This window comes from Oryzias latipes, chromosome 20 (genome assembly GCF_002234675.1).
Source record: "Oryzias latipes chromosome 20, ASM223467v1".
In the NCBI taxonomy this organism is placed as follows: Eukaryota; Metazoa; Chordata; class Actinopteri; order Beloniformes; family Adrianichthyidae; genus Oryzias; species Oryzias latipes.
In genome coordinates, this window is record NC_019878.2 from 25,642,570 (window position 1) to 25,669,019 (window position 26,450).

Sequence of the window (26,450 nt, forward strand, 5' to 3'; positions counted from 1 at the left end):
TTTCAGCCGCAGAGCTCCACAGTTTTAGCAGCAGCGCTCCACAGTTTCAGCGACAGAGCTCCACAGTTTCAGCCGCAGAGCTCCACAGTTTCAGCCGCAGAGCTCCACAGTTTCAGCGACAGAGCTCCACAGTTTCAGCGACAGAGCTCCACAGTTTCAGCCGCAGAGCTCCACAGTTTCAGCCGCAGAGCTCCACAGTTTCAGCCGCAGAGCTCCACAGTTTTAGCAGCAGCGCTCCACAGTTTCAGCGACAGAGCTCCACAGTTTCAGCCGCAGAGCTCCACAGTTTCAGCCGCAGAGCTCCACAGTTTCAGCGACAGAGCTCCACAGTTTCAGCCGCAGAGCTCCACAGTTTCAGCCGCAGAGCTCCACAGTTTCAGCGACAGAGCTCCACAGTTTCAGCGACAGAGCTCCACAGTTTCAGCCGCAGAGCTCCACAGTTTCAGCCGCAGAGCTCCACAGTTTCAGCCGCAGAGCTCCACAGTTTTAGCAGCAGCGCTCCACAGTTTCAGCGACAGAGCTCCACAGTTTCAGCCGCAGAGCTCCACAGTTTCAGCCGCAGAGCTCCACAGTTTCAGCGACAGAGCTCCACAGTTTCAGCCGCAGAGCTCCACAGTTTCAGCCGCAGAGCTCCACAGTTTCAGCGACAGAGCTCCACAGTTTCAGCCGGAGAGCTCCACAGTTTCAGCGACAGAGCTCCACAGTTTCAGCGACAGAGCTCCACAGTTTCAGCCGCAGAGCTCCACAGTTTCAGCCGCAGAGCTCCACAGTTTCAGCCGCAGAGCTCCACAGTTTCAGCCGCAGAGCTCCACAGTTTCAGCCGCAGAGCTCCACAGTTTCAGCCGCAGAGCTCCACAGTTTCAGCAGCAGAGCTCCACAGTTTCAGCGACAGAGCTCCACAGTTTCAGCCGCAGAGCTCCACAGTTTCAGCGACAGAGCTCCACAGTTTCAGCGACAGAGCTCCACAGTTTCAGCCGCAGAGCTCCACAGTTTCAGCCGGAGAGCTCCACAGTTTCAGCGACAGAGCTCCACAGTTTCAGCGACAGAGCTCCACAGTTTCAGCCGCAGAGCTCCACAGTTTCAGCCGCAGAGCTCCACAGTTTCAGCCGCAGAGCTCCACAGTTTCAGCCGCAGAGCTCCACAGTTTCAGCCGCAGAGCTCCACAGTTTCAGCGACAGAGCTCCACAGTTTCAGCCGCAGAGCTCCACAGTTTCAGCGACAGAGCTCCACAGTTTCAGCGACAGAGCTCCACAGTTTCAGCCGCAGAGCTCCACAGTTTCAGCCGCAGAGCTCCACAGTTTCAGCCGCAGAGCTCCACAGTTTCAGCCGCAGAGCTCCACAGTTTCAGCAGCAGAGCTCCACAGTTTCAGCCGCAGAGCTCCACAGTTTCAGCCGCAGAGCTCCACAGTTTCAGCCGCAGAGCTCCACAGTTTCAGCGACAGAGCTCCACAGTTTCAGCGACAGAGCTCCACAGTTTCAGCCGCAGAGCTCCACAGTTTCAGCCGGAGAGCTCCACAGTTTCAGCGACAGAGCTCCACAGTTTCAGCCGCAGAGCTCCACAGTTTCAGCCGCAGAGCTCCACAGTTTCAGCCGCAGAGCTCCACAGTTTCAGCCGCAGAGCTCCACAGTTTCAGCCGCAGAGCTCCACAGTTTCAGCCGCAGAGCTCCACAGTTTCAGCCGCAGAGCTCCACAGTTTCAGCGACAGAGCTCCACAGTTTCAGCGACAGAGCTCCACAGTTTCAGCCGCAGAGCTCCACAGTTTCAGCCGGAGAGCTCCACAGTTTCAGCGACAGAGCTCCACAGTTTCAGCCGCAGAGCTCCACAGTTTCAGCCGCAGAGCTCCACAGTTTCAGCCGCAGAGCTCCACAGTTTCAGCCGCAGAGCTCCACAGTTTCAGCCGCAGAGCTCCACAGTTTCAGCCACAGAGCTCCACAGTTTCAGCGACAGAGCTCCACAGTTTCAGCCGCAGAGCTCCACAGTTTCAGCGACAGAGCTCCACAGTTTCAGCCGCAGAGCTCCACAGTTTCAGCCGCAGAGCTCCACAGTTTCAGCCGCAGAGCTCCACAGTTTCAGCCGCAGAGCTCCACAGTTTCAGCGACAGAGCTCCACAGTTTCAGCGACAGAGCTCCACAGTTTCAGCCGCAGAGCTCCACAGTTTCAGCCGCAGAGCTCCACAGTTTCAGCCGCAGAGCTCCACAGTTTCAGCCGCAGAGCTCCACAGTTTCAGCCGCAGAGCTCCACAGTTTCAGCGGCAGCCCGACCAAACAACAAAAAATAAGTGAACCTGTTTACCTGTGAGAGGAGCCACTGCCAGCAGAAAAGTCCAGACCAACTGGAGGAAATGAGGTTTCCATCTGCAATTTCCCTGGAACCAAAGGCCAAACATCATCCTGAAAACACAAAATTCCTTCAGTTTTCTGCTTTTTTTTTTTTTTTTTTTTTTTACAGTCATGAGTGCAAAAGCAGTGGAAGGGAACAGCTGATTTGGGATGTCTGGCAGCTTTCTGGTCTTATTAGGACCCACAATGTTTCATCCTAGGATGGATTTTCAAGCCACTGCATTTACTGGAACAGCTGTGGAACCCAGACAAAGTCTTCGTTTTTTGTTTTTTTTTATTTAACTTTTATTTACACAGGAATTGTCCCATTGAGATTAAGAATCTCTTTTTCGAAGGAGTCCTGGCTAGGGGGGAAACAATAAATTACATTTACAATAAAAATGTCAATATTAAAATCATAAATGAAAAATGAGAGCTCATGTAAAACAGGTACAGTAAAAGTGACTTTCTCCTCCAATCTCAGCCAGGATTGAAAGTCTTCGTTTGTAAATTAAACCGAGCAAAGATGAGTAATGCAGGAATGGACGGAGGAGCAGGGAGGAGCAGACCTGTGGGTGAAGTTACATCAGACTCTATGCGCCTAAAAAACCTTCTCTGTGTGAGCATCACATGGCCTCACTTCAGCAGACGCATTCCCCAACACGCCATCAGCACATCTGTGTTTTAACCAGAGAAACAATCATCTGATCTGTATCTCAGAAGAACAGCTCCTTTACATAAACTGCTTATAGAAATACATTCAAACCCGCTGGAGAACTTTTAAGAAACGGAGGGGAAAACATAATATACACATCCATCAAAGTAACTGAAGGACAGATAGTTGTTTTACAGCCACAGGCAGAAGAAACGTCCTTTTCATTACTTCTGAATCGTGTGAAGGAAGAACAGAGCCCAGCCCGAACCCGATGAATGAGAAAGACGATGATCCCATATCTGTTCCTTCAGGTTTGAATAACAGAACGACGCCCAGAGGAGACTCGCGCTCTCATTTCCACTCTTTAATCAGCGTCCTTCATTCAGCTCCGAAAACCATCCACATAATCAAAAAGATGAGCGTTTGAGGATTTTAGCCCCATTTATTTCACTGTCACAGAAACATATTTGTTTAAACTGTAACGTCAGACAAAAGACATAACACATGTTCTTAAATGAAGCCTGTTTTGGCTTTTTTAGACATTTATTAGTTCCTCAAAACGTAAAAAGAAAGGTGGGTAAAGCTAACTAGTTAATGAACACTAACTGGTAAAAGGATTTTTTAGCAACAAACAGGTTCCCCAAAGGATGAAGCCGGTCATTACTGCGCTGTTCTGCTTTGTTCTCAGTTCGTTTGATGGAATAATGATGTCAAGGAATTTAGTTTCAGAAAGTTTACGTCGACGTTTTTGAAATAATTACAAAGACTTGAGCTGAAATTCAGCTGTAACTTTGTCATAAAGAAACAAGAAAGACATCCCAATTTTGAACCAAATTTCATTTTTGTTCTTTAAATGAAAACTTTTTCTCAACAATTCCTGCCTGAGCTCTAAGAAAAAAACAGAAAAGAAATGTTTCAGAGCAGATTTATTTGGTTGAAACTTTTACAAACTAGTTCCTTTTGGACCAAATGATGAAGCATTTTCATCTTCAGTTAAGCTGACAGAGTGTGGAACCTTGTCATCTCTCGGCATTGTTGAGGCTGTACTTTCTACTGTTGTTGATCCATAGAGGTGTTTTGTTCCAGCGTTTCCCTCAGATCTGCTCACTTTAGTCAGAAACTTCCAGAACTTTTCTGGTTAAACACATCAAGGCAAAAATAAAATCTATGAGAAGCTTGTACCTGCGGTGTCACTCTCCCACGCTCGGGTTTTCTGTTTGAATGTGTTACTTTTTGTAAAGAGTGATGTGTTTAGGGAACTCACCTGATGCCTGTTTGGAGCATCGGCTGATGACGGGCGTGGGAATCCTACGGAGGAGGACATGTCATCTTCTCTGTGCTCTGAACTTGTGGTTCCATCCTTCCAGAGCTTCTTTCTCGTCTTTTGGCTGCCTGACTTGGCTGCTCTCACGCTGAGCTTTCACGTCACGCCTGTTTCATAAAAGAAAGGCGTGTTTCTATGAGTGTCAGGAAATCACAAACTGCCATGCAAAGCCTGCAGGACATTGTATGCACACGAGAACACGTACCAACAAAGGAGCAGGAGATTACAAAAGTTCTACTCTTTTTTCTGTCCTTTTCTGTTGATCTCGGTTTAAAGGCTCACCAAGGAAGCAGCAGCTGGTAGTACCGGATCCAGGGGCCAGGCAGTTCCTTCTCACAGTCTGGACCTGCTGTCTTTGTGCGTCTCTGCTAGTTCACACTTGTGTGAGTTATCAGTGGGGAAAGGCAGAGATAAACAATACCAAGTGTGAAACGGTGAATTAATGTTGACAAACCAGTCTAACTTCATGCGTCTGTCCTCTACGCAGCAGGAACGTCAGGAATGATGTTTGCCGTCAGACGCCAAATTAATCCAACAGGAGCGGAGCAGCCTGAGGGCGACAGTGTTACCCTCCACAAGAGGGCAGCAGAGGGGTGTTTTCCACTGTATCCAGTGTCAGGCCTTTGTTAGATTTTAGTGAAGAGGAACAGCACGGTGTCGAAGCAGTGGAGCAGAGCCTGACTGCAGCCGTTCTTCTTCTCCTCCATGTGGACGCAGTGCAGGACAAAAAGACAGAACTTCTGTGAATCTAGGGCCTTACACCCCAAAAACAGAGGAGACTGAGGGCCGAATCTACGGCCTTACGCCCCAAAAACAGAGTAGACTGAGGGCCGAATCTACGGCCTTACGCCCCAAAAACAGAGGAGACTGAGGGGCGAATCTACGGCATTACACCCCAAAAACAGAGGAGACTGAGGGCCGAATCTACGGCCTTACGCCCCAAAAACAGAGGAGACTGAGGGCCGAATCTACGGCCTTACGCCCCAAAAACAGAGGAGACTGAGGGGCGAATCTACGGCATTACACCCCAAAAACAGAGGAGACTGAGAGCCGAATATACAGCCTTACGCCCCAAAAACAGAGGAGACTGAGGGGCGAATCTACGGCATTACACCCCAAAAACAGAGGAGACTGAGGGCCGAATATACAGCCTTACGCCCCAAAAACAGAGGAGACTGAGGGCCGAATATACAGCCTTACGCCCCAAAAACAGAGGAGACTGAGGGCCGAATATACAGCCTTACGCCCCAAAAACAGAGGAGACTGAGGGCCGAATATACAGCCTCACACCCCAAAAACAGAGGAGACTGAGGGCCGAATATACAGCCTTACGCCCCAAAAACAGAGGAGACTGAGGGCCGAATATACAGCCTCAGACCCCAAAAACAGAGGAGACTGAGGGCCGAATATACAGCCTTACGCCCCAAAAACAGAGGAGACTGAGGGCCGAATATACAGCCTTACGCCCCAAAAACAGAGGAGACTGAGGGTCGAATACACAGCCTCACACCCCAAAAACAGAGGAGACTGAGGGCCGAATATACAGCCTTACCCCCCAAAAACAGAGGAGACTGAGGGCCGAATATACAGCCTTATGCCCCAAAAACAGAGGAGACTGAGGGCCGAATATACAGCCTTACGCCCCAAAAACAGAGGAGACTGAGGGCCGAATATACAGCCTCACACCCCAAAAACAGAGGAGACTGAGGGCCGAATATACAGCCTTACGCCCCAAAAACAGAGGAGACTGAGGGCCGAATCTACGGCCTTACACCCCAAAAACAGAGGAGACTGAGGGCCGAATATACAGCATTACACCCCAAAAACAGAGGAGACTGAGGGCCAAATCTACGGCCTTACACCCCAAAAACAGAGGAGACTGAGGGCCGAATCTACGGCCTTACACCCCAAAAACAGAGGAGACTGAGGGCCGAATCTACGGCCTTACACCCCAAAAACAGAGGAGACTGAGAGCCGAATATACAGCCTTACGCCCCAAAAACAGAGGAGACTGAGGGCCAAATCTACGACCTTACACCCCAAAAACAGAGGAGACTGAGAGCCGAATATACAGCATTACACCCCAAAAACAGAGGAGACTGAGGGCCGAATCTACGGCCTTACACCCCAAAAACAGAGGAGACTGAGGGCCGAATATACAGCCTCACACCCCAAAAACAGAGGAGACTGAGGGCCGAATATACAGCCTTACGCCCCAAAAACAGAGGAGACTGAGGGCCGAATATACAGCCTTACGCCCCAAAAAGAGAGGAGACTGAGGGCCGAATATACAGCCTCACACCCCAAAAACAGAGGAGACTGAGGGCCGAATATACAGCCTTACGCCCCAAAAACAGAGGAGACTGAGGGCCGAATATACAGCCTTACGCCCCAAAAAGAGAGGAGACTGAGGGCCGAATCTACGGCCTTATGCCCCTAAAAGAGAGGACACTGAGGGCCGAATATACAGCCTCACACCCCAAAAACAGAGGAGACTGAGGGCCGAATCTACGGCCTTACGCCCCAAAAACAGAGGAGACTGAGGGCCGAATATACAGCCTTTTGCCCCAAAAACAGAGACTGAGGGCCGACCTCTGTCAGTCTTTTTCTGAATTTTATTCATCATTTCTTCATTAAAAAAATTCGGAAGCAGAGACCCTTGAAGGAGTTCACTGCTAACAGGAAGGATTTTTATTCTTTCATCTATGCATAAATACAATTGCTATTGTGGAAAAGAAACAAACATACAACTATCTTCTTTCTTTAGAACTCCATTTAGCTTCACTTCCTGTTGATCTGTGTCCTAAATCAGTTTTCTCTTTTATCATCAACAGCTGATCTAAAGGGTCAGGATGGAGTGGCTGCAGGGTTTTAGACATCTATTAACATGGTTTTAATCAAACTTTTGTCCCGTTGTCTTTCAGAAAGTTGTCACGTCTGGGTAAGTGTGCTCACCCACCAGTAGAGGGCGGTGCAACGACGCTCCTGCTGCTGTTTTCGTTGGCTGGTCCTGATGAACACATTTGAGTTGGTGTGGACCAGAACTGAACCTCTGACTGCTGCTTTTAGGATAAACACATACCACAAAGGTTAACTGGTCATTCCAAATTCTCCTTTGGGGCGGCCTGGTACAGAGGTACAGTGGTCCAACTCTGATTGGAACTTTGCAGGTTCAATTGCTGCCTTGCCTGCCCATGTGTCCTTGGGCAAGACACTAAAGCCCACTTTAGTAGCATACGCTATTTACCATTTAAGTGTGATGTGAGTGTGTCTCTGTGATGGACCCCACACTCACCAATCAGGAGCTGGGATAGGCTCCAGCAACCTTGTGACTCCAAAAGACAAAAAGCAGGTTTAGAAGATGGCTGGACCGATGGATGGATGCCTCTCTACTAAATGCTGAACTGTGCAACTTTCCTGCAATGATCAGGTTTCTGAGTGCAACATATGTTCAGCTAAGCAGCAGATCTTTTTATAAATTACAGCATATCCTTCCTTTTATGTAACCGCAAAGCAGCCCAAACCACTATAATACCTCCACTGTGTCTGAGAGGCTGATGTTCTCCAGGCCATAATATGACAGCTCCTTTGTTTTCATATAAAAATGGATTTGGATTTGTTATTTCCTCCTCCTCTCTTGCAATCTGTGCTCACCTGCAGCCTAAAGGCCCGTTCACACCGGGACGAATTTCGCCGGCGATTTTCGCCGACGTTTAACGCCTCGTGACTAAACAAAGGGCACCAATGAGAGTGTGCACACCGACGCGAAAAAACGCCACGCGTCAAAGCGTCAAAAAAAAACCGCCTCGGGTTCATTTATTTTTTTTGACGCCTTGCGTCGAAATCTATTCGACCAATGAGAATGGCGCTTTTGCACACGTGTCTGGAGCCTCTGAAGTTACAGTAAAACACAACTTGGGGGCGCTCAAACACAAAACTGCCTTTCTGAACACACATACCAGCGAAGAAGATAGACGCCAAGTAGCGTCTACACAGCCGCGAAGAAATAATGACGGACATTCTAAAATATCCCCGAACCAAGCAGCAGTTGGAGCTACTGGTGCTTGAAATATTCATGTTTTCTTTGTATGATTCTGACAAGCGCGTAAATACTTACTCTCTTCTTCTGAGTGAAAAGCGACTTTAAGAAGCGTAAAGTTGCGCAGCGCCACCTTGTGTACAGGAGTATTTCTGTTTTACATCAAGCGCCATCTAATGTCAGGGAATGAAATTGTATGTTCGCTCGGCTCATCGTCAGCGAAAATCGCCTGGGTGTGAACACAAAAAACGTGGCGAATAACGCTGGCGAATATTCGTCCCGGTGTGTACGGGCCTTCAGGTGTAGCTCTTAGTTTTTGGGGACAGTGAGAAGGAAAAGCGTTTTTGAAACTGCAAACCTTCCGAACTTCTGTTGTTCAAATAAATGATTTTTTTCAAGAGGAAGATTTTTGCCGAGGCGACATGAGAAACATTCGACACCTGGTGAGTCTTTTGCACGCGCTAACGTGCACACGCCGCCTGCTTTGGGCGAGGATAAAGGACTGCTGTAGACTCCTCTCAACCCTCAGCGGGTTTTCTGAGGTCTATGTGATCCAGAGCAGTCAGGTCTTTGGTTAGAGGCAAACAGCCTCAACCTGAAAGACTAAATCCATGGAACTTTTTAAACCTATTGTGTTGTTTCCATACCTTCCATGCTCCTTCCTGTTTTCTATCAACAACACACCCACAGAAGCAGTTTCTTTCATTGTTTTATTTGGTCAGCATCAAAGTAGAAATCATAGAGTCTTGGCTCTCAGCTCTGCAGCTCGTAATGGTCGGCTGGCAGCAGAAGGCAAACAGAGTGATAAAGGTCTAAAGCACATGTGGAGGGTGAAGGGGTGGAGCTTCTTTAGGGGTCCTATGTGGGCAGGTACTTAAGTTGTGAATGAGTCAAACTTCATTCAGCGTCAGGGAGGTAACCATGGAAACGACACACTGAAATCATTAATGCCCAGCTTTATTCTGCTGCCTTTCCTGGCTCTCCTCATGTGGGTGGAGTTGTGCTCTGAGGACCCCACCACCACCATGACTCCGCCCCCACCCGGCTCCAGCAGGTTCGGATGAGAAGGTGTTCCGTCCTCAAACGGTGGTGATTTGATCAACGACTCTGGTGCTGTCATTCATCTCGACGCACTCCACCCCCTGTCTCTGGTTCTCCCCCGCAGGTCGGAGGCCTCGGTTCTTGGAGGGGGGCAGGAAGGTGAGGAGGGCGGGCAGGAAGGCTAAGGTGTGCAGGGCCGAGCAGCTGGCCGTGAGAGTGAGGCAGCGAAACATCGTCTGCGTGAGGTTGGAGCGCACGGAGCCGAGCGGTAGCAGCGCCGCGCTGTAGCAGATGAGCGTCTGCAGAGACGGAACGCCGTGTCTCTCAAGCGCCGCTCTCACCCAGCGAGTCCTGCTTTCCCCTTGGCCTGAGGCAAAACCGCACAGGAGCGGCCCACTGCAGTCCGCCGAGTGCCCCAAAGCCGAGATGAGACACAAAACAGACATGCAGTCCAGCTCCACGCCCCACAGGGTCATGAACCCCAGCACCCCGAACTGGACGGAAAGTAAGGTGAGGCCCAACCACACAGAGACCAGCGGCTCCACGATGGCCAGAGAGGACAGACCCAGGAGGAAAAGCACGGCCAGCAGGGAGTGTCTGAGCGGGGAGCTGACCGCAGCTGCATATCGGTCCAAGTACACAAACGAGGGGTTAAAAATCAGAAAGCGAACTCGAGAGGTAAGGGACAGGCGCCGCAGCGTGTCCAGCAGAACTGACATCTCCTCGCGCTTGTTTTCCGTCGTCTTAGCGACCAGGAAGATGCGAGAAGCTGCCAGATCTGGCTCCTCCCCTTGACCACGCTCTGCAAAGATGATGTCGTCTGCAAAGTGTGCAAACTGTGGATCGCGGAGGAAAGAGTGGCGCAGCGTGTAGGTGAAGTTCTCCCTTGGCAGGCTGGTGGACTGGTTGTGGTCTGACAGGTAGTTCAGGTAAGCTTCCAGCCAGCTGATCCTCTGGAAGCCTTTGGCGTACTCCAGCAGGTCCCGCTGCACAGACGCATTCCAGTAGGGGGCGCTCTCATAGATGTAGAATCCAATCACAGGCGAATAGGAGCTGAAGTAACGTTGCTGCGCCCGTGTGTACAGGACTGTCGCTGTATCCATGGCAACCACTGCACTGGGATCAGAGCCCTGGGTGACCTGAACAGAAACAGTGTGTTAAGCTGCAAAGCTCACACCAGTTGTGAGGTGCTGGTTTGTGTGACGGCATCTCACCTGGAGAAATCCCATCAAACCGAAGGAGATGTAAACCAGGTAGAGAAGGACCACAAAAGGTTTCACATAAGTGTTGGTGATCCAGTTTCCATAGCAACGCCTCACACACCCCAGCAACAGGTGCGAGTCCTGGGGGTCTGTGCTCGCAGAGACATTGGCCTGTGGGTGCAAGTGTGTGCAGTTACCCACATGTGCGTGCACGCCCGTGCTGATGGTTGTGCGCGTCTGGGTCAAGTCTGAATTTGGTATATGAGTGTGAGACGGGTCGAGCTGAGGGTTGGTGGTCTGCGTCTCATCCTGGTACCGGGTGAACATCAAGCATCGATACCAGGCTGGTTTACAGCTCAGCCTGTCCGGTTTGGGGACGCGCCGGCAGAAGCAGCCGTGCCGGTAGCCGGTCTCCAGGTACCCCGTAAACACCAGACACGAGCTGTAGAAGGAGAGCATGTAGATGTAGCTGACGGTCACTGCCAGGGCGGCGGTGCGGCAGAAGAGCCGGACGGCCTCCATGTTGGTGAGCGGCGAGGCAGCCAGGCCCAGAGTCATCAGGTGGAGCATCGTGGAGCCGGAGAATCGCAGCATGACGTCCTCAAAGACGCTCGCCACTCGCTCCTTAACGTGCTGGTCCTCCCGCGTGCGTCTCCATGACGACAGCATTTCGAAGGAGCCAAAGAGCCCGTGACCTAACGGAGCAGACAGGAGAAAACACAGCACATGCTCACTGAGCCCATTCTTTCCAGAGTTTAGGGGTTAAAAATGCAGTTTGCGTTACAACAGGTTTTCCTTCTTCACCAGACGACTGAAAGTTTTCCGTCATTTGCTCTTTAAAAACATCTCAGCTCTTGGACTTCAGAACAATAGTGGATGGGTTTAAATGCACAACGTTCTATGGTTCTGCAGGATTCCTGAACGGTGAGGAGTGATATTTCTGCCACCACGTTGCACAAAAAACTGTCTAAGTTGCAGGTGAAAATATTAAATTTTTGTTTTTTAATCATTTATTATTCTGCTTTGATATATATTTTTTGCTTTCAATTTTTTTTTGCTTTCAATAACGTTTTTTGCGTTTGCAAAACATGTTTTTGCGTGCGTTGTGTCAAATCTCGCTTTTGTCCTATCTTTGATTTTGCTGACTACTTTGAGCGCGACTTAGCGTGATATGACTGCCACTGGCATCGCCAAAAAGAAATTCGCATGCGTTGTGTGTCATCTCACTTTTTTCCTATCTTTGCTAAGTTAAGTTTCGGTTTGACGTCCATTAAACAGCTGCTGATTGGTCCAGATTCTAACCAATCAAATTGCCATATGAATCTAACATGTGTCTGCTGCCGAGGCTCAGAGGCTGAAGCAGCTCTTTTTACCCTCATTTTTGTCTTTTTGGATGAAGACGTTTTCATTTTTTAATAATAAATTATAATAATTCATACTTTCTTTTTTTAGCATTGGTTGATTTTTATTAAGTCAGATTTGTGAATTTATGGCTGAAACTGTAAAATAAACTGTAAAGTTTATCTGCTGACATTAAATCAACAGGTCTGTGTGATCTGTGAATCCTGCAGAGCAAATTATTAGTGAAAAGTAATTTTCTTTATGATCTGTTAGTTAAAACAAAACCATAAAAGATTTAAAGCACATATTATTTAATGCTGCACACGTGTTTGGGATATTAGATGAACAGCAATAATGAGCAAAAGATTGATGGCTCACCACAGCAGACTAAATGTATTTAGCAGAAGAAGCATTTTTAACTTTTATTATCATTTTCACAGTGTCTCATGTTTTAGAACTTGTGAGCGTTTGTCTAAAGTTAAAAAATATTAGTCATAAAAATGCTATTTTCTCTTAATATTTCAAAAATTATTGATTAAAATAAAACAATAGTTCAGATAAAATCTTAAAAAGTTTAACTTCTTCTGACTGGACGGAGTCGGAGCTCGGACGTTTTTTTCCTGCTGCAGACGTTTTAAACACGTTGGTCTCTACACAGACATGAATAAATACAAAACTCTGTTTGATTTTAGCTGCTTTGCTGCTCCTTCTGGGTTTCACTCTGAGAAAAACGGGCCAGAAGGGTTGAAAACGGCAGAACCCTGTTAGAACAGAACCGACACAAAGTCCAAAGTCCAAGTCTGACTCAGAGTACCGTCAATCTGAGACAGAGACACTTGATTGGTTAGAATCTGGACCAATCAGCAGTTGTTTAATGGCAGCTTTTGCTCACGTCAAACCGAAACTTAACTCAGCAAAGATAGGAAAAAAGTGAGATGACACACAACGTATGCGAATTTCTTTTTGGCGATGCCAGTGACAGTCATATATAATATATATTATAATATATAATAAAATATTTAATATTTTCACCTGCAACTTGTGTGCAACGTGGTGGCAGAAATATCACTCCATAGAACGGCAGAACAACACAAAGAAGACTTAAAAAAATTCTGAAGGTTTTTCCAGAAACATCTTTCAGGTCCATGAAGCCCAAAAAACAACTGCAAAAACATAAAAACGTTAATGAACCCAACAGACTCCTGCAACTTCAGAAACCCTACCCTTAAACATCAAAAAAACTCAAACATAACTGAAATATTTGATGTTAATCAGTGTCTCTGCAGCTCCAGAGATCACATCCAGATCCCCTCTGCAGGACGACCTCAGGACAGTTGATTCACTCATCCTCTAGCATCGCTAGTTTTGAATGGAAAGTATTAAGTAAGGGTTAATGGCCCATGAAATTGTACATTATCAGACATTAACGCACGCTGTGGAAGCCTGAACCGTCTGACGCGGAGCGAAGCGCGTTCATTTCTGATCATGGACACTTGGAAGGCCGTTTACCCACTTATGCCACTAACACAATTAATAAATATTCAATCAGTTTTTAGTACTTTATTCTTGTTATTTTTGTATTTGTTACGTGGTGCGGCGCCATCTCAGTCATAACTGCGGCAGCAAAGGAAAGCGATATCTATGCTGGTCGTCACGATGTGTTAAATAAAGCATCACAGAAGAGAGAAAGTTCTCCTCTTCCCGCTTGTTTTTGTCCAGATGATGAAGATAAAGTTTGTTTACAAGAAGCTAGCACAGTGATACAGAACATGTAGGCTATGTGACCAGAACTACTTTTTCGGGTGTGCATTATCACTGTGGTTTATCACTTTTTAATGCACACCCATCAGCCAATCAGAATCGAGTATTCACTCGGTATAAAGGATATTAAACAGAATCCTTTCTATCATCATGTTTAACAGAATGAAAAGAAAAGATCCAGAGGGCAAATGATTGTTCTTCACATTCTGACCACGGTCTGAGTGATACTTCAGACCAAAAAAAATAAAATAAGGTAATTTAGAAAGTTAAAAGCCTGAAAAGGCGAAAACTACAGAACAGAGACGGAAGTGTCCGTTTTATGCAGATGATATGTTGCTCTGCTGGAGGTTTTCCATCAGTGATTGTAAATCAGACAGACTGGACATGCTCCCTCATGACCAGATGATGCATACAAACTATACTTTATATCCAAATTTTAAACACAACACTTTTTAACAGATCATCTACTTGAAAAAGGCTTTTAAAGGCTGAGCTGTTTCTCAAGTATGATGGAACAGATTATTTGTTATGATGATCTTCATCCATGGGACAGGTAGAGCTACTTTCAAATTCTGTACTCACAGTGTGTGAGTTTGTCATCTGCAGCTGGTAGGATCTCTTTTCTTTTTACATACTACATTTATGATTTACTGCACTTGTAAACACTACAAAGAGTCAAACATGTCAACCTGTCAAATAAAATCCCATAATTTTAGTCAAAGCATTGGACGATCCGAAGCGTCAATCAAGTTCTCATAAAATCCTGTAAAACTCGCGTCTCTTTGGGAGAAGGATCTAATTTCAACAAACTGACTGAGTGGAGGGGATGTCAGACCATTGATGGTTTGATAAAACAGCCATAGTTTTGTATACTTAATCATCTTCTCCCATCTTAACAGTTTGTGTTTTGTAAAACGTCACAGTCTTAATGGTTTTTTATCGAGCATTTGTTTTGTTTGTAAAGTGACTCCAGAGGTTTTAATGCTGATTTGTTTGGCTGCGACCAGACAGTATGTCATGTGTGACATGATCATTGCATTCATGAACATTGCAGCAGCTTGCAGTGAAAGATTTGTCCAAACAAATCTAAAATTAGACACGTTCAACTTAACACAGTTACATACTTTTTGGATTTGACATTTAAAATTGAATGTTCTATCAATTAAAATGCCAGATATTCACATTCTTCAACAACTTCAATTTTCTTTCCTGCCACAAAAACATCAGACAGAATATTTTCACGGTTTGTTTTGGAAAAGATCATTGCAACTGTTTTGTTCACATTTAGACTTAAACTCGACTGTTCCAACCATTCTGTAACATGTCCCATTGTTTTAGAGAGACTCTCTGCCACCTCAGATGGGTTTTTTCCATTTGCATAAATGACAGTGTCATCAGCATACATCTAAATGAAGACATTTGAACAAACAGAAGGGAGGTTATTCATGTAGACAGAGACAATTGGAGGCCCTAGAATGGAACCTCGCAGAACACCTGTAGAGATGTGGAGAGGAGGATGATGATGATGATTTATCCTGACTGAGATCTATTTGATAAATATGGTTCTATCCATTTTATAGTGTTCAAGAAGAAATTGAATGTGGTTAGTTTAGTCAGAAGTTTTTTATGATTTATTGTTTTAAAAGCTTTTTTTTAGGTCGAGAAACACAGCCCCAACTACCCCAGCCTTATCTAATAGATGTTTAATGTTTTCTATGAAAAAGCAGTTAGCTGTCTCTGTTGAGTGCTGAGCTCTAAAACTGCATTGGATGAAGAGAAAAAGAGGAATTGTTGAGGTGTGAAATGATTTGTTGGGGAATAAGCTTTTCTACGATCTTGATTGGGCTGTTATTTGAAAGCAACATGGAGTTTCTGTTGTTGTAGATTAGAATCACTGATGACTTCCATGCATTAGGAAATATTGATTCAGAGATGATTGATGGAGAGTAATGGTTAAGGGAGATGTTAAGGTAGAGCTGAGTTCTTTGAGCACAAAAGTATCCATTCCAAATATGTCTTTTGTTCTGCTTGTTTTAAGTGACCTGAATGTTTGTGAGACTTCAGTTTCAGTGCCAGTCATTAAGCTAAATAGAGGCTCTTTTGCATTTATGGGACAAACATGCAAATCATTACATTAGAAACAACTGGAAAACAGATCCAATAAAAAATCTATTGAAGGCATCTGCAACTGGATCTGGATCATTAGAAGTTTGTCCTTTTGCCTTTATTTCTACACCTTTTTTACGTTTTGTGTCGTTTCCTTGAATTTCTTTTGGAATCCTCTTTGGCATTCTTAATAATTGTCAAGAAAAAATCTGCTTTGGCCTTCTGTTTGCTTTTTACCACTTTATTTCTTAATGTTGTAAATTGATATTTTAGACTATGAGATTTCTTTTTTGTTTCCGTGCTCGGTCCCTCTCTTTCATTAATTTTAGAACGTCAGACTTCTTCCAGGGTTGCAGTTTTTTATTTTATTTGAATTTAATTCTTGAACTGAAGCTTTTAATAGTTTCTTCACGTGTTTTTTGTGAATAATTCACAATCCGTTCTCTTAAACATCTGATGCAGCCTTCATAAACTCCTCCTTTATGTTTTTTGGTAACCGAATGCAGTCATGTTCTCTGGCAGAGAAATTCAATCTTTTCTTTGATAGCTTTCTCTACAAGGAGAAGATTGTTCTTTACTGTTGTTGGTGAGCCTCTCCTACACTCAGCTTGGACTCTGACAGATGCAGGTAAACGGCTGTGCACCTACCAAGCATGACGAACGGGATGCCCAGGTAAGTGGAGTTGTATGTGGCCCCAGTCAGGTTGAGGATTCCAGCAGCAGAAAGGCCAGACAGTGTGATTGACAGCAGTGCCAAGGGTCCCAACCAGGGTTTGGACCTCACACAGTCCTGCATGGAGCAACACAGGATGGCCAGCACCCCGCAAACGCCTAGGCTGGCCAGCAGAGGGCGGTGGGCCAACACAGAGGAGAACTGGAAGTCAGTCCTTAGAGAAGACGAGGTGGAGGGGTAGATCCCCAACTTGGAGTGTGAGGCTGCAAACTGCTTGAGCTCAGAACAGAAGGCTTTCTCCCACAGGCCGGCCACCTGCTCCATCAGCTCGCCACGGACCTGCAGGTAGTAGGTGAGCTGCAACGCCCTGGCAGAGCGCACGCCTTCCCCCCTGCCTCCAGTACCCTGAGCTCGCACCGTCCCACCGGGGCCCCAGCCCTGCACGCCGCCCAGCTGGTGACCGATGTAGGCCCGTCGTCCGTCCGCCAGCTGCGTGATGGGATAGTGCAGGACCGGTACAGTGCGGTTGGAGGCTCGGGCTGCCTGGATCTCTTCCAAGGCCCGGATGATGTCATCGACGATGCAGACATTCTTGTCGTCTGGGAGACAGAGGTAGGAGAAGGAGTAGTTGAAGCTGCTGAGGCCCGTGGCTGGAAACATCACCTGCATCTGGTAGATGTTCCTGTGAAGCTGCGAGGAGACAGAGATGCTTTCAGTGAAGAGCCGCCGAGCGCCGCCTGCAGAAGTTTCAGTTTGTGTTCAAAACGAGCAGAGACGTGCGGGGGTGCACGTCTAACTCAACATGGTAACAATAGTTCTGTCAGGATCTTCTCCGTTTCTATAGCAAAGACACTACAGTGCCAGCTTCCACAGTGCTGGTTGCTAGGCAACAGGCCTGATGCCAGTCTCTGCCACGATACGCACGGAGCTCAGAGGGCTGCAGGAGCATCGCCGACAGCAATAGCTTTCATAGTTTGACACAGAAATCCAGAGGAACAAGTCCTCTACCGCCGCACATTTAACACATCATGGATGCTTTTTGGCTGGAATCTCATTTAGCATCATTTTTCTGCTTTTCTGTAGCAGAGCTGCCAGGAAAAGTGAGACAGCTGGAAGGTGAGACAGGTTCAATCCAGCAGCAGCTCATTTTCAGATTCCTCCTCTTTCTCAAGTCAAGGCTACATACAGTGACAGAAAACCTGGACTCTGACACTTTCAGTTCTTCACAGTGCCAGTGCGGTTCTAGAACACGCAGCTCCCAATTCATTCTTGTGATTCACTAAATCTGATCATTTTTGTTCTCCCACATCTGCTGGACCCCGTCTCACGTGTTCTGAGGAAGATCCCGGAGACAATCCAGGACCTTCATCCGGGTTATGATGTGATGACAAACCCTGAGAATGCTGCTGAACGATGTCACATGATGGACACACTGCAGTCTTTCTTAAAGCTTGGATTTTTGGTTTTAAGATCTTGTAATAGTGAAGGAGAGCTGTCTGTCTGAATGAAGCTCCTTCAGGTTATCTCTGATCCGAATCTCATGAACTTTTCTTTCATCCTCGTCTGCCTGAAACCTACAGCTTCTCTACTTTTATTAATGGTTATGATTATGATTAATGATCAGGTTTTTTATGGTATTTTGGTGCATCCTTAGACTTTTCAGAGTTTGTGTTGAAACTTAGAACTTGACTTTTTTTATCTGGTTAAAAGAAGCCGAAACCTGGGAGTTCCTCTATGGCCTCTTCTAGAAAAGTCAAACATCTGTTCTCTTTTGCCTTTTCTGTGATTGTTCACATTTTTGTAGCTGTTTCAGTTTGTGGTGGTTAACCTTTAACTTCCAAAGCCTGGAAGATGTTTGTCCATGAAAGAAGCGTTTCTCTACGTCTAAAACCTTTTGGATTTAGAACTCTTGTTAGGAACTTACGAGTCCTGATCCTCTTTACTCTCATCACTGAACAGAAATGAGAAAATCAAAAGTCACTTCAGGTTTTCACCCGCTGAACATGAATCTGAGTACAGAGAAGAATGAATCTACAAACCTCTGGAGGAAAAACAAAGAGGACTACTTTAGAGGCCAGTTGTAATATCTGCTGTGCTTATGAATTATAATGGTAGATTATCAGTCAATGTTCAGGTTAAACCTTAAAAGCCTCAGTTTTGAACATTTATGAGCAGGTTTGAATTATTTAGAAGCATAAGTTCATTCGACATCTCTAAACAGTAGCGTCCAGCGTAATATGAATGAGCTGCAAAACTCAGTGAGGCATAAATATCATGTGATGCAGGGGAACGGCCGTGACCTGGATGGAAATCAACGTAGTGACGATTCCGCTCCTCTTACATAGAAACCAGGACATTCACACACTTAGATGTTTCTGCTAAGGTGTTTGAGGCTTTCTATCCCAAATCCTGGGCCGAGGATAAAAAGGAATAAATGAATTGATATTGATCAGATCATTAATTCCAGAAAAACTAACAATTCCATTCATCAAATCCTGTCATTGATTTTTCTTCTTTTTGTTTTCATTTATAACAATGCATTTACTTTTTCAATGTACGATATTACGATTTTTTTAAAGTTCCAACAGATAAAAATGTTTTTATCACCAAGTAAAATAGATTTTGAATGAAATCTAGAAAGAAAATGGAAACTAAGTGATAAACAGAATTGAATGATGAACTTGTTAAAAGGTTGAGTACTTTAGCAGATTTACCAAAGAGGAATTCTGTGGACTAAAACATCAAATCCAGCCCTGAAGAAGCTAAAGAGAAAAGTCTGACCATCCTGTTCAGTGGTCGCTGGAGAAGACCCATGTCTCCATGTGAAAGTCTACAGGAAATGATGGACTCGGGTACGTTCCTCCATCCCTCTGGTTCCATCCAGAAAACGGGAAAAGGCTGAGGAGCTAACAACTGTTCTTCTGCCACAGATCATCCAACAAACTACCGGTATCTCCAAGCCGGCAACAGTTTCAGGCCAGCTCTCCGAGGGATGGAGAAGGCTAATTAGAGGACGTTGGACCTCACATGTAGAAGCCTGAGCCAGACTAAGCAGAGGCGCAAGAAAAGCAAGAGCTCCGTCCTGCAGATGCAGTCAGGTTATGTAACAGGATTGATGCGTCCATGGGGGGCTCTTTGTCCTGCCCGTTAGTCAGGAAATCTGCAGCTCTGTGGACACATGCTGGTCTCTACTAGAACAAAAGGGTCACTGTGGTCTTTGGATTTTAATTGGTCTGCCTTCACAGTAAACCGTTCTGCTTCAAGCTAGCAAACACAGTTTCCTCCAAATGTATCCAGATAATCTTTTATAACCTGTTAAACACCAGAGAAGTTTGAATCTTTCTACTGATGAGAAAGAACAACATTTTGTGAAATTAGTGTTACCTGTTTATTTCTTTAGCAATGAAAAGCTGTGAATAAGTCCTCTAAGAGTCCAGCTGTGGTTTATTTATATATCTGAGCCAAAACTCCTTTTGCCATTGCCTTTCAGCTGTTCTGCCTTTCCAGTGAAGCTGGTTCCGTCTGCTGGACTGAACATTATCACAACATAACCTCTTCTGCTTCACAAGGGGGTCTTCTACACAGAGATGCAGGGAAAAGGCCAACTTGCAAGACGCTTAAGGACTTTTGCCAATGACGCTGTCTTCCAGCTCTATTTCAGCTCTGTGAAGTCTGCAAAAGAAAAACAGCTATGTTCTGTGCAGCTTAGATTCTATATTTAACCGTGTTGCTGACATCAGATTTTTAACAGTTTCTGTTCATTTTATAGCTTTATATAGCTTTAAATGACAGGGGTTCCAAATCCAAACAAGCAGAGTTTCTAACTGGTAAAAAATGGCTGCTTAGGTACTACCTGCTGCAAGTACCTGCTGCAAGTACCTGGTGTAGTAAACCTCGGTGCCGGCTGTCCCTCCCTTGGGGCAGATGATTTTTTACAATCAGAGATTTCAGGACATAAGGGGTTAAATTAACTTTTGCTAAGCCATAATTATAACTGCAGCAGCTTTCAGCCATGTTTAAGGTTTATATACAGTATAAAAGTAAACCACTGCAGCAGCCAGTCCTTCATTTATCTTCTTCCGTTTGTCCCATTCGGGTCACGGGGCTGCTGGAGCCTATCCAGGCCACTTATGGGTGAAGGCAGGGGACACCCTGGACAGGTTGCCAGTCCGTTGCAGGGTCTGCAGCAGCCAGTCTTCTAAGGTTACTGCTGGCTTAGACGTTTTATAGCCACCCCCAAAAAGACTAACTACACTTTTTTTCCTTGTCTGTAGAGTACCCCACCCCCCTCTGCCTCACCCTGCCTCAGGTTAGAATGGAGTTAACAGGCCCTGACAACATCAGCTCCAGGCTCCTCAGGGAGTGTGCAGACCAGCTCTGTGAGGGGGGGCAGTTCTTATTTAATATGAGTCTCAGACTGGAGAAGGTACCAGTCCTCTGGAAGACTTCCTGCCTGGTTCCAGTTCCAAAAGTATCTCGTCCTACAGAACCGAACCACTTCAGACCAGTCGCCTTGACTTCCCACCTGATGAAGGCTATGGAGAGGATCATCCTCAGCCATCTCCGCACCCAGGTGAGCTCAGCACTGGACCCGCTGCAGTTTGCATATCGACCAGGCATCGGGGTGGATGACGCCATCATCTACCTGCAGCATCGGGCCCTGTCTCACCTGGAGGCCCCTGGGAGCCCTGTGAGAGTCATGTTTTTTGATTTCTCCAGTGCTTTCAACACAATTCAGCCATCACTGCTGAGGAGGAAGCTGGAGGTTGCAGGTGTGGACCAACATCTGGTTGCTTGGACCATCAACTACCTCACAGACAGGCCACAGTTTGTGAGGCTGCGTGACTGTGTGTCTGATGTGGTGGTCTGCAGCACGGGGGCACCTCAAGGGACTGTGCTCTCCCCATTCCTGTTTACCCTGTACACATCAGACTTCACCTACAACTCCCACCACTGTCATCTGCAGAAGTTCTCAGACGACAGTGCCATTGTGGGCTGTGTATCAGGGGGGGATGAGCAGGAGTACAGGGGGGTCATCACTGACTTTGTTAGCTGGTGTGAAATTAACCACCTGCTGCTTAACACCAGCAAGACAAAGGAGCTGATCCTGGACTTCAGGAGGTCCTCACCATCACAGTCACCGGTGAACATCCAGGGTTCAGACATTGAGGTCGTGGACACATTTAAATACCTGGGTGTTCACCTGAACAACAGACTGGACTGGTCCAACAACACGGATGCTCTGTACAGGAGGGGCCAGAGTCGCCTTCACCTGCTGAGGAGACTGAGGTCCTTTGGCGTGTGCAGACAGCTGCTGAGGACCTTTTACGACACTGTGGGGGCCTCAGTGGTCCTTTATGGAATTGTGTGCTGAGCGGGGGGCAGTGCAGGCAGAGACTTGAAGAGGCTTAACAAACTGGTTAGGAGGGCCGGCTCTGTCCTGGGCTGCACACTTGAGTCCATTGAGGAGGTGGCGGACAGGAGGATGTTAGCTAAGCTAACATCCATCATGGATAACCCCTCCCACCCCCTACACCAAAATGTAGAGGCGCTGACCAGCTCCTTCAGCACCAGACTGTTACCCCCACAGTGCAAGAAGGTGCTGCTGCAGGTCATACCCCCCCCCCCCCCAGCCATCAGACTGTACAACACCGTGTTACAGTGACACTCACTCCACAGTCCCACAGGGTTTTTATTGCAGTCACTCATTTTATTTATTTTTGCAAACTGTTATTGTCTTTTTTCAGTTGTTTTTTTATTCTTTAACAGTTGCTTCAGCTTTTACTTAGTTATTTTTGTTTAAATCTAATTGACTTTGTTATAGGGTATCTCTAGTGTTGTTTTATAATGTAACTTATCTCTAATGTTGTTCTGAAGGTCACTTTATCCTCTGGCTATGCCAATTCTTTTGCTGTTTGGACTTCTGAATGTCTTTTTTTGCTGAAAATAAGAGAATTTCCCCAGTGTGGGTGAATAAAGTTGATCTAATCTAATCTACTTGATCAAGCAGATCACAGCTGTGTTGGACAGATTTTACTCGACTTCACTATTGTTGGGGTAACAGTGAGAACAGTTTTCCTACTTTTTGAAGATAGTTTTGTCACATTTGAACATGTTTGCACGACTTAAAATGTTACCTGTTCAAAGTAGATTTTCGGAGGTTTTTTTTAGATTGAGTTAAAAAGTTTGGTCATTTCTAGTCTTTATCAAAGTTTTTTGGAGTAACTGCTGCCTGACTAATTTATTGATTCCATCAGTTTTTATGACACAAATTTTCAACTGTTCAGTTTTTGAGCTTTAACATTTTCAGTTTTATTTTCTTTACAACTAATAAAGATCCTTAGAATTCCCACCAATTGTTTCGTTCTAGTTTACTGTAAATCTCTGATTTCACTCGTTTTCTTTGAAAATCGTTTTGTTTTTAAGTCTCCTCCTGTTTTATCTCCGTTTGTTCTTCTTTGAATTCCTGAAGTGAAACGGAGGTTTGTCACCTTTACCTGATGACGTGTCTGGAAATCAAAGCAAATCCGTTTTACCGCTAGAACCGAGTCCAGATGAAAGGCTTCCAGCAGGCTCCCCTTCCGCGCGGCGATGATCACGCGCCCGTAGCGTCCCGGTGTCTGCAGGTCGGAGTAGAGCGCGTGCCTGGAGCGGTTGACCGGGAACAGGCTCTCCACGAGGCTCCCCTCTATCTTGGCCAGGCTGTGTTTGGGCGCGAGCAGGCTCTCTACGTCATCCTCCACGCGGTACCGGCTGAAGCTGGCCCCCAGCAGCACGGACAGGAGCATGGGCGCGGAGGCGAAGAACACCGCGTGGCTCGCCACGAACCGGCCGAGCGCGCGGAACGAAGTCCTCAGGCCCGCGTGCAACACCTGGCGCAGCATCCTAGCGCGCGGCCGCGGCTCGAGCCTCTCCCACCGACCGGAAAGCCCAGGAGCGCTGCTGAGCATCGGGGGCTGTCATGGGCGGGCTCCGAGGCTCACTGAGTCCGGGAGGTCACCGGGCCTCCTTCGGCCACAGGTGAACGAACCAGGATGACCAGACGGAGACGCCTGCGCAGACCTGATGCGCGCAGCAGCTCGCGCCTCTCTGTGCACATCCTTCAAAAACTAAGTTGTGCGCGCGGCGCTGCGCTGCAGGCGGAGGGGCGTGTGCAGCCCGGTCCCACCGCGCGCCCAGATCCACCCCGCATCAACGAGTCACTGCACCTCCCGCTGGGTGGAACTGGAGGCGTCGCACAGGGAACACCGGCGTTTGTCTGAGGGAGTCAAACCGAGCGGCAGGACGCTACGGCCAGCGCCCGCTCCTTCTGCTGATAATTACCAGGGACTGAGCGTCTCTGCCTCTCCCTGCTCGCGGATCCCGTTCATCTGCCCCGCCTCTCTCTGTGCTGCCGTGATGCGGAGGACCGGAGCCTCACCGGGCAGTTCCGGTGACTTCCTGGAAGGCAGCTTCACCAGCAGCCGCAGCGCCGCGTAAACTTTCCTCATCTTCCTCACAAACTTACATTTGCTGGAGGGGCTCCCTTCACTGTTTTGTAGATCGTTGCCATGGAAACCGTTCAAAGTAGTTCCTATGGCAATGAGGACCCCCCCCCCCCCCCAATCAGAAACACCTGCTGACTCCCGATCTGCTGATCTAAAACAAAGACCAAAGCAGACGGACTCTGGAGGAAAACACCTACAAAAAAATGATCATTTTATAAATTGATTTGATTTAAAAAATCCGTCACCACAGTTTTTAGAAAATCAGAAGGGGGGGAGTTTGTCTCATTTTCTGGCCTTTCGCCACTTTATAGAATCTGCTGGATTAAACTGTAATGCTAATCTGGTGGGTAGGGCCCCTGATCTAATGAAAATCTGTCCAGACAGATTATTTTGATGACTCACAGGATGAAGCCCCTGCAGGCTCAGCACCGGCGTTACGCCGATTTTGACCAGCCTCATGGCCAATCAGCGAAGATTTTGTTTTGTTTTCCAGGATTTAGTTTTCAAAAATTTCAGAGTTGCTGATTTAGCTCCAGAATTTGGGGATGTTTCTGTGATCTTGCAGCCTTTGTTTATGTTTGAGAGAAGACCCAAGTTACGGCCTGCACAGCTGAGAAGGAGTTCATTTAGGGAGTCCAAAGGTCCAATCGTTGAAGGGCCTGGTGTCCTGGTGAGCATATGAGGAAGCCTGACGTCATTGACATGGAGGGGAATCCCGTGAGTGGTGGGGAGGTAGGTGCGGCTACGGTGGCCGAGAGGTGCAAGACACGTTTACATTTAAGATACAACCGACAACAAATCCCGGTACAAATTACCAAAACCTGACACACAACAGCAAAACAGACTCATGCTTGAGTGGGGGAAAGCCGGTAGAAACAAGACAGACAAGAATTACTTGAAGCAACACCTGGATTCAACAAGAGATGAGGAACCACCAACTGGCAGAGAATGAGCAAACACACCAACCTAAGATACCCGGGACACAGCTAAAGCAACTCAGCGATCAGTGAACAGGTGCGTGGGGAGGAAGGCGGAAATGGAGAACCAGGACAAATCTTGACCATGCCCCCCACCTAAGGGCCGTCTCCTGACGGACCACCCGGTTGCCCAGGGTGATCCCGATGAAACAGAGCAATTAGGACAGGGTCCAAAATGAACCTGGAGGGGATGAACCCAAGACCGCTCCTCCGGACCGTAGCCCTCCCAGTCCACCAAATACTGGTAGCCCCCTTGCCCTGCGGCGCGACTTGAGAGGAGCCCTGACAGTGTAGTCAGAAACCCCATGGATGAACCGAGCAGGGCGAGGGGATCTGTCAGGGCCAACCAGGTCAGATTCCTGGACAGGCTCGAGCTTGGACACATGGAAGGTGGGGTGTACCCGCATGAGCCGGGGCAACTTTAACCTCACAGCAGCAGGGTTAATGACTTTGGTTATAGGGAAGGGGTGCCAGTTTCCTATGGGTCACACGTAGCGGAAGACGGATAGCCGTACCTTTTGACCTTGTCTGTTCACGGTTGCTGGTCTCCTGTTTTTGTCTGCCTGATGCTTGTAGGAGTCCACAGTCCTGAGCAATGTCCGATGAACCCCGCTCTAGAAACAATGGATCCAACGAAGGGACGCTTGAGCTGATGGAACAGACCAGATCAAATGTGTCCAGTCTGAACACACCCGCAGACTGAGGTGGACCAAACGTCCTGGAGACATCTGTATTTAAGACCAAAGAGATTTAGTTATGATGCTGCCTCAAATTACCCCTGACCTGCAACAGAAAATTGAAATCCACTAGTCTAAGGCAATCAGCACGTTCACCTCCTGATGACACCAGGTTTACCCTCCAGACATTTTTAGACTTTAATTCCTAGCTGGTTTTTGGACTGAGGTCTTTTTTCTACTAAAAATACCTGCCGTTTATGGCATTTACTCCTTTGGTCAGCTTGCATACACACTGTTGGGAAGCGAACCAGGATTCACTTGGAAGTGAACCAGGACTCTTTTCTGGCAGACCACAGTTCAAATAACTAGTCTGGTACAGATTTGCAAACTGTCACACCAAAATTAGTAAAAATGAAACAAAGGCAGCAAATGAAACAATACAGAGGTCAGAAAAGTTTTCATTCTTAAAAACCTCCCAAACATTTGGTGTAAATATTTAACTTGACTTCATTTCTATATATTGAGTGAAAAAACTAAATGGGAATGTTTTACTTATGATCAATATTGGCACATGGAGAGAAAGTCTCACCTTTAAACCAAGCGTCAGCATCACAGTATCGGCTCAAACACCAAAGACATCTGCCTGTGAAAAGACAAAAGGGGACGGAGCTTTGATAAAACTAGTAAACTAACCCAGTAAACTAACTTGGTAACCCTTGTTCTATCCTAGGGGACTTTAACGTTGGGAGTTGGGTCATCTAGACCCACTAGACAGTGCTCTGAACCTTTTTTCTTCAATGATTTGTGATCTTCACTGGTGTCCATGGATTACATGAAATCTTTCCACC

At 46.8% G+C, this 26,450-nt stretch overlaps 2 protein-coding genes across 4 annotated transcripts in view; both read right to left on the minus strand.

Moving 5' to 3' along the window:
- Positions 1 to 4,727, minus strand: part of adgrg2 (adhesion G protein-coupled receptor G2) — a 35,459-nt gene extending 30,732 nt beyond the window's left edge. Inside the window, exons 1-3 of one of the 2 annotated variants that reach the window (XM_023950251.1) lie at positions 4,581 to 4,727; positions 4,239 to 4,405; positions 2,294 to 2,391 (exon numbers count right to left, since the gene is read on the minus strand). In XM_023950251.1, coding sequence (XP_023806019.1) covers positions 2,294 to 2,391; positions 4,239 to 4,258 — 118 coding nt within the window. In that variant the 5' untranslated portion in view covers positions 4,259 to 4,405; positions 4,581 to 4,727. Of the gene's footprint in view, positions 1 to 2,293; positions 2,642 to 4,238; positions 4,406 to 4,580 lie in introns of those variants that run through there. The other variant, XM_023950250.1, reaches the window with a different exon arrangement.
- Positions 4,728 to 9,030: 4,303 nt separating this feature from the next.
- ptchd1 (patched domain containing 1) lies at positions 9,031 to 23,998 on the minus strand. Of its 2 annotated transcripts, none has more exons than XM_020712756.2 (4): positions 23,785 to 23,998; positions 16,437 to 17,151; positions 10,593 to 11,275; positions 9,031 to 10,517 (listed from the first exon to the last, which is right to left on the minus strand). In XM_020712756.2, exons 2-4 carry the CDS (start codon positions 17,128 to 17,130, stop codon positions 9,417 to 9,419), a joined length of 2,478 nt encoding a protein of 825 aa, XP_020568415.1. In that variant the 5' UTR covers positions 17,131 to 17,151; positions 23,785 to 23,998; the 3' UTR covers positions 9,031 to 9,416. The 2 variants fall into 2 exon arrangements, with proteins under 2 accessions (XP_020568415.1, XP_011487428.1); XM_011489126.2 differs by lacking the exon at positions 23,785 to 23,998 and adding an exon at positions 22,998 to 23,778.
- Between the last annotated feature and the right edge of the window lie 2,452 nt (positions 23,999 to 26,450).

What these genes read in the sequence shown, in the direction of transcription:
- ptchd1 (XM_011489126.2), bottom strand. Translation starts at nt 23,411, where the DNA reads ATGCTCAGCAGCGCTCCTGGGCTTTCCGGTCGGTGGGAGAGGCTCGAG. An exon ending in ATCTGGACTCGGTTCTAGCG is followed by an intron (nt 17,152 to 22,997) that starts GTAAAACGGATT and finishes GTCTCCTCGCAG; the next exon opens with CTTCACAGGAACATCTACCA. An exon ending in GTTTGATGGGATTTCTCCAG is followed by an intron (nt 10,518 to 10,592) that starts GTGAGATGCCGT and finishes GTTTCTGTTCAG; the next exon opens with GTCACCCAGGGCTCTGATCC.